This window comes from Peromyscus californicus, unplaced genomic scaffold (genome assembly GCF_007827085.1).
Source record: "Peromyscus californicus insignis strain IS unplaced genomic scaffold, ASM782708v3 Scaffold_15__1_contigs__length_86483966, whole genome shotgun sequence".
Taxonomy (NCBI): Eukaryota; Metazoa; Chordata; class Mammalia; order Rodentia; family Cricetidae; genus Peromyscus; species Peromyscus californicus.
The window spans coordinates 63284454-63292203 of record NW_026294447.1 but is presented as its reverse complement, the minus strand read 5'-3'; the positions used below and the strand labels follow the sequence as shown (position 1 = coordinate 63292203).

At 41.4% G+C, this 7750-nt stretch overlaps 1 gene segment (V, D, J or C); it reads left to right on the top strand.

Annotated features, from left to right (window-relative positions):
• Positions 1–6212: 6212 nt before the first annotated feature.
• Positions 6213–6710, top strand: LOC128110371 (Ig heavy chain V region PJ14-like). The segment is given in 2 exon segments: positions 6213–6261; positions 6346–6710. Coding segments are annotated over 2 exon segments (411 nt in total).
• The last annotated feature ends 1040 nt before the right edge of the window (positions 6711–7750 follow it).

The following is a 7750-nucleotide window of genomic DNA, read 5'->3' as shown; positions in this document are numbered from 1 at the left end:
AGTATGGATCTCTTTGCAATTTTCTGCATGCAGCCACCCAGTTTGACAAGCACCATCTGTTAAAGATGCTATTTTTCCAGGTGTATTTGTGGGTTCTTTATAAAACACGAAGTGTCCTTAGATGTGTTGACTTATGTAAAGTCTTTTGATTTGATTGCATTGATCAATGTGTATTTTTTATGCTAATGCCATGGTGTTTTTAGTACTAGAGCTCCACTGTAGAATTGAGATTGGGTATAGTGTTATCTCTAGCATGTTTTTTTTTTAATTTTTCAGGATTGTTCAAGCTATCCTGAGTTTTTCAGGTTTCCATGTGAAGCTTAAAATTGTTCTTTCAATTTTTGCAAACAACTGTGGTGGAATTTTGATGGAGATTGCACTTAATCTGTAGATAGCTTTGTGTAGGATGGCAATTTTTTTACTGTATTAATCCTACTGATCCATGATAATGGGCCAAGCTTTGTGGAAAAGTCCCCAGTCTTTTTGCAGTTGTTAAAATGCCTGTAAGGCCACATTAAGCTCCTGCTGGTCCAGGAATATCATGTGCCTTTCTTATGCTGCACACAAAGGTCAGCTGAGCTGAGCTGATGAGAAAGCAGATCTAAACGCCTGACTGCGCCTCTCTCTCTCTGAATTTTCAGTGTTGATGCACATTTCACAGACAAGGTGCAGAACAACCTGGAGATGCAGAAACATCCATACAGGGGCCTAGGTTTAATTCCTACACACACAGATTTCTGTGGTGTGTGCTGGCCTGGCTGCTAACCCCAAATGAATACCTGCTTTTTTACTGGAAAGTCCCTGGAGCTGAGACCTCAGTCCTGCTGTGAAATCTAAGAACATAGACAGGCTGATATATGGGACTAGTGTGACAGTCTCCACACACAGGGTAGAGTGTTGGATGCAGGGATGCAGCAAGACTTAGAAGAGATTGATATATCATAAGGTCACCAACACTCTTTTCAGAGCAAATACAGGGTTTTGAGAGGCTAAGAGCAGAGTGACATTCCCTTTGAGTCACTACCCAGGGCAATGTTTATATAGCGTCTGTTGCAACTCTCATTAAAAAAATTGCAGTTTATTCTGGGAAAGAGTTGGGACAATACCAAGGGTTAGACACTCATATTATATAATATCTCTCTCTGTCTCTCTGTCTCTGTGTGTGTGTGTGTGTGTGTGTGTGTGTGTGTGTGTGTGTGTGTGTGTGTGTGTGTATGCGTCTGATATTATTTGTTGTTACAGAGTGGAGCCCTGCCTTCCTGTCCCAACATGTGTCCTCTGGTGTAGACATTGTTCCAATGATCCTAAGAGTCTCTGGACAAGTTGCCATAGATTGTGTGTCCATCGTGTTGGTGTTCTATTTTAGCACCTCTGACAGGTGTCAGGGTTGTTGATCCTATTGCCCTTGCCTGGTGAGCTTCTGCACTGTACTTCAGATTAATCCTGGCAAGACACTGTCCAAAACAAAGTTTCTGTCAGAGCTCGTGGTCTTTCTGAGGCTGCTCTCCAATGCCAGGGCAATGGTTGTTGCTGAGTTATTGGTCTGCTTCAAGACCTCTGGCTTCTGCTACACTACCAATAGTGGGCTCTCACTGGGTCTCCTCTTGGCTATCCTGTTGTCGTCTGTGTTGTGGAAATCCTGCAGCTTTGTCTGTAAATTTGTCCCTTTCACATGTTCCAGCAGTTCATAGATGAAGTGGATGTTGGGATGGGCTATTGCATAGCCTTGGTTCTGGTTCTGGGTGGTAGCTGGGTTGGTCAGCCTGCCTGCTTTCCTTCATTGTCACTACCTGGATGAGCTCTCCCACCCTGCCTTGGCTAGATCACCTAGTGCAACCTGTAGCAAGGAGCTGGCACAGTTCTCTTGCTCTCAGATCCCCTGATCCAGCTCAACCATACTCACATCACCAGGGCCAGCTCTACTGTTTTGCCCAAATGAGGTATAGGGCCCTTTCTCACAATTGTTGTAAGAGGCATAGGAGGGGCAGGGGTCTGCTCTCCTGCTCTCATGCTCTCAGGACTGGCTCACCTGCACCACCTACAGACAACAGGATCAGTTCTAGTGTGCTGCCCAAACAGGGTGCAGGGTCAGTAGCATATCTGACAGACTCATCTGTGTAGCAGGATTTTCTAAAGAGCTTCCTACCTTGCCTTGGCAAGGATCAACAGTCCTTTGTTTTGTGTCCTGCTTGTCCATCTTGTAGGCTGAAGATGATGTCCCAACTTTGTAGAGAAACCTCGGATGACTATCCAGGCAGCTGGCTCTTTCTGTCATAACTCGATTTTTTTTTGGAAGTCATTTGTTTGTACTTCCTGTTTTACTAGGTAATATTATTCTTCTCAGGTCTCTGAGGGAATTGAAAATTAGATAGTTATAGTTTTCCTTGTTAAGAAATTAAGAAAAGAAACTCAATAAAGAGGTGTAAACTGTATTTGAAAAGGTGTTTGAAAGACATCAAAAGATAGTTTTGGTAATGCACATTAGGATAGAAGGTAAATTAAATACAATCCTTTGGATTCACAAAAATAGGATAGATAATGAAATATTTTCTCTGAATTTGTCAAATGCAAATGTACTAGATATTGCTGATATATTTATTGTTTGTATATATTGTATGTAGTTATTGTACTTATTGTATATAGTTTTTCTTATATTAATTATAACTTTTTTATTTTTACTTTAGACAAAAGGGGAAATGTGGTGATATATTGTGTCCCCCAATATACCGTGCACCCTAATAAAGCTTATCTGAGGATCAGAGGAAAAAGCCAGTCACTATATTAAACATAGATGTCAGGCAATGGTAGCACAGGTCTTTAATGCTAGCATTCGGGAGGCAGAGATCCATGTGGATCTCTGTGAGTTCAAGGACAAACTGGGAACAGAGACAGATGTGGTGGCACATGGATTAAATTCCAATGCTAGTTAACCATAATGGTCTGGAGGTCTGTACAGACAGACAGGAAGTGACAGAGCTGGGCAAAAAGAGGAAATGATGTAGCTGGGCAGAGAGAGAAATTGAGATTGCAGAACACAAAGGCATGTAGGCATGGATATACAGGAAGAAGTTCTGTTTGGAAGCTGAGGAGTTGGTGAGGTGAGGTTGGCTGTGACTTGGGCCATTCCTCTGATCTCAGTTTTAACCCCAATACCTGGCGTTGGGATGTTTATTAATAAGACCATTTAGCAATTAGTCTTACAAATTTTTCTCTGAATAAGAATTCCTGTGGGACAATGAGTAGAAGATAAAATAACCAGAATACAATCAAGCTATGGATAGAAACAATCCATATGTACATCCTGTAAAAATTTAATATTACATATTAAGGAGGCATTTATAAGCCCACCTAGAATATACAATTATACACTCTATAGATATCAATATTCAAAATGAGAACAAAAATAATGGTGAAGATATTTGATCAAGTAGTCTTTTAAAACATATATTCAGAATGCTAGATGGAGATAATTGACCTGGACAGAGAGATATTTCATCCTGATGGCAATTTTATTACGTAAATGGACTCTCACAACACCTACATATTACTCCATGAAAATGTGATTGCACCTCTGGATTCCAAATGATTGTGTGTCCTGATTGTGCTCTAAGTCTGTATTTCACCCAGAGGCGTATCAATAACTTAAGCTCAATTACTTTGGGCTGGCATGACTGCAGAACTAGGGCTGACTTTGGAGTCACTGGAGACCCGTGTGTAAGAGAGAGGCTCCTGACATGTCAGATAACAGCCAAACCATATCTCTCACATGCAGCAGGGAGGTTGGAAGGAGCGCTCCCCTTTCTTTGTGAGGCTAGTTCTTAAAAGCACAGACCATATAATTTATTTCAACCCGCCTCCCTTTTTTAGTCTTTTGGTCGAACCAAAGTCCCTGTAGCAGATACTGCCACCTGGGAAAAGGGGGTCTAAGTTCTTATCTACACTTAGGAATCCTGGTTTAAGCTTCTCTTTGTCTGTAGGGGATAGAGTGGGGGGGGTTACTGAGGTTTCACCAAGTCAGTCCATCTACCTGTGAATATGTTTCTGCATGTGGATAGGATGCTGAGTGTGTGTGTTTGTTTGGATGTGTGACTGTATGTGTGGCTGTGGTTGTAGTTGTGTAGATCCCACATTCATCCTCTCATGAGAAGACATTGAAATTGTCCTCATTTTTTTTTTAATCTATAGATGTGACCAACATCATAATCAAAAGGAATAAGGGAAGGAAAGAGGTTATGTCATCTTAAATCTTACAGCCATCATGTACGAAAATAAGGACGTGAAGTCAAAGCAAGAACCTGAAGGTGGGAACTGAATCAGGAAACATTAAGGAACTCTGCTTACTGGCTTGAACTCCATGGTTGTTCAGTATGCTTTCTTGCACTACCCAGGAACATGTTCCCATGAATGGCACTGACCCTATCTGAGTGGACCCTCCCACATCAAGCATTACTCAAGAACATGACCCCACAGTCGTTCTTACAGAACAACCTGATGGAGGCATTTTTTTCCAAATGAGGTTCCTTGTTCAGTGATGACCCTAGGTTGTATTATGCTGATGAAATTCTAACCACAACAAAAATGTAAGAGCCAGTACTGTCATGGTAACATGACCCATTGAGTATCTATGTGTCCTCCAGACATAAATAAGTATGAATGTTAAAACACTTAAGAATAAGAATCTGTCTCTCAAATACAATATAATTATAAATAATGTGTGGCTTTACCATGAATTCTTTCTTTTTGCAAATAACTTTTGCTTAATGACTTCCTTTAGGGAACTCGTGGAAAAGGGAAATGCAAGGCGGAAGAGATTACAGAATATGGATACAAACTGTCTCTGAAGTCACCAAAGACAAAAATATTTGAATAAAGAGACTTATGCCAAGTTCTCTAATATAGTATAACAGATGTACATTTATTTCTGTAATACTCCTTCCCAAATTTTGTTACCACAGTGAAAATATCCCCAATGAAGATAAACCCACAATGAGACATACTGAGAATAATGTCTGCAAAATATTCTTCTAACACTCAGAGCATCAAGAATGTGGGAACTCAGCACTCATAGTGTGGGTGACAATCAGAGCTTGTACAGGATGGCTGACTCCCTAAGGTTATGACCTATCTCTACTACTGCCACTCAGAAATAAGGGACACAAAATGTGAGATCCCCAATACCAATACAGACATTCTCTGAGTGCTGACTGAACAGGTGGGCTCCAGCTCTGCACTTCACATCCCTATAGTTTACATTAACAAGGCGTGGAGGAAAGTTCTACACACACATGTTCTCTATGATGATCAACACCTCAAGGCACAGGGTCCCCATGTTCATGTCTACTTCTTCTTTACTTCTTGTCTTGACTTCAGCTTATCTGGCTTATTTTTTACTTTGGTTAACATAAACCTCAAGTCTAGTTGCACACTACAGTGTTTTATGAAGTTTTATGAACAGCTGATCTTCCTATCACTTACCAATGCGATAATCATAATTAGAACCCTGGGATTTTCTATGTTACATTCTAAAAAAGAGATATAATGTACACAGAGAAAGACAGACTGACATAAATCAAGAGGCACTAAAATCTAATCTCCAGGTATAGTGTTCCCAAGTGAACAGGAGAATAGGATGAAAAGAAACTCTAAGGTCTCCTCACAGATAAACACATGAAATCACATGTAATAATGGTAGTGAGCTGCTTCCTCACAAATTATTTCCTAGATGGATGATGAGAATAAGACAATTCCACTGACATCAAAACAATAAAATTTTAGCTGTTCCTTAACCTGGGTTTCTGATCACTAAGAGGCCCAATTCCATTCTGAATTCATATCAGTAATTTATAGAGACGTACAAATGTATTAGGACATGGTACCCAGTTCTGCCTGCACTGTGTGGATGTGGACTCACGTAGTATAAACACTCTCATGATTTGCTTGTCAGGTCTGCCCAGTGTGATTCATACTATTTCTCATTTCTCAGGGAGTGGAAATCCGAAAATAACAGGAAAATGTTCCTGAGTTGCCATCTCAAGTTCACCTAGGAAGCACAGTGAAAATCTCAGTCACCTGAGGGAAGAGTGGAAGCCTTGCCCTGTGCTTCCTTTTATCCTCTCAGGAACCTCCCCAATGCAAAGCAGCCCTCAGGCTCAGAATGAAAGCCCAGGCCCAGCTGAGAAGCCCCATCTCCTTCTCACTAGAGCCTCCAGCAGAGCATGGCTGTCCTGGTGCTGCTCCTCTGCCTGGTGACCTTTCCAAGCTGTAAGTGTGTCAGGGTTTCAGGAGAGGGACCCAGGCATGTCATGTATGGGACGTATGACTGATGGTGATGTTGTTTGTCCCCAGGTGCCCTGTCCCAGGTGCAGTTGAAGGAGTCAGGACCTGGCCTGGTGCAGCCCTCACAGACCCTGTCTCTCACCTGCACTGTCTCTGGGTTCTCATTAACCAGCTATGGTGTACACTGGGTCCGCCAGCCTCCAGGAAAGGGTCTGCAGTGGATGGGAGTAATATGGGGTGGTGGAAGCACAAATTATAATTCTGCTCTCAATTCCCGAGTCACCATCAGCAGGGACACCTCCAAGAGCCAAGTTTTCTTAAAACTGAACAATCTGCAAACTGAGGACACAGCCACTTATTACTGTGCCAGAAACACAGTGAGGGAACTCCAGTGTGAGCCTGCACAAAAACCTCCCTATGGAGACCTCTGGTAACAATAGGGGGCACCAAGGACCAGCAGAGACTCCTGAGGACCACCAGTGAGGTTCACTTCAGAAGTTAGGAAGTTCTGGACTCTGCTGAATGAGCATGAGTTTTAGTGGCAGAACCTGTGGTTTCCTCTTCAAGCCATGGTTATTCTCCAGAGGCCCCTGTCAACTGTCATAGTCTGTTCAACCTTCTACGTGGCACACATTTGAACAAACTTTTTTCCCACACACCATTATGGTGATACTTTATTTGTGCTGAAATGTGACTTTATTCGTATGTTAATAAAGTTGTCTGGAGATCAGATCTAAGAAGAAGCCATTAAGCAGAAGTCTGGTAGTGGTAGCACACATCCTTAATCAGATCACATGGCAGGCAAAGTCTCTGTGTGTTCAAGGACACAGCCAGCATGGTGACACATGCCTTTAATCCTAGTACCAACCATAAAAACCTTGAGGTCTGTATAGACAGGCAGTGATGAGGAAGTCATGTGGTTGGGTTTAGAACCCATGAGAAAGCAGAACAGAAAGGCAATAAAAAGACAGGACACAGGAAGAAGGTCTCTCTCTCAGGGGAAGGACAGCAGTAAATGGTAAGATAAGGTAGTCTTAGCTCTTGGCTACTGCTTGATCTCTGGGCTTTTAACTCTTTATTTGGCTCTGTGTTACTTATTTAATAAGACTGTTTAGAATTTCATCTACACACCATCTAAGCTACCCAGTTGCTTCTGATTACCAGACAGAATAGCACCCAATTTTATATATTCAAAATGTGTGTGTATCAATAGATATTTCAAAATTGAGTCTTAAATTATGGCATTTGTTGACTTTTAAGTTCACTGAGAAAACTTGACAAATGGAGTAATTTGTAATTTATCCTCTTGCTTTTGAACAATACATTCTTCATTTTGATTAATAAATATTCTGTTTGAGTCATCACTACTCCTGTAAAAGGTTAGGATACTGTTTGTCTCATCCAAGAGATCAGTTTCATTTTTCCTCTCAAATATAACTCATTTCTATTACTTGTCAGAGATTTGAGTCATCAG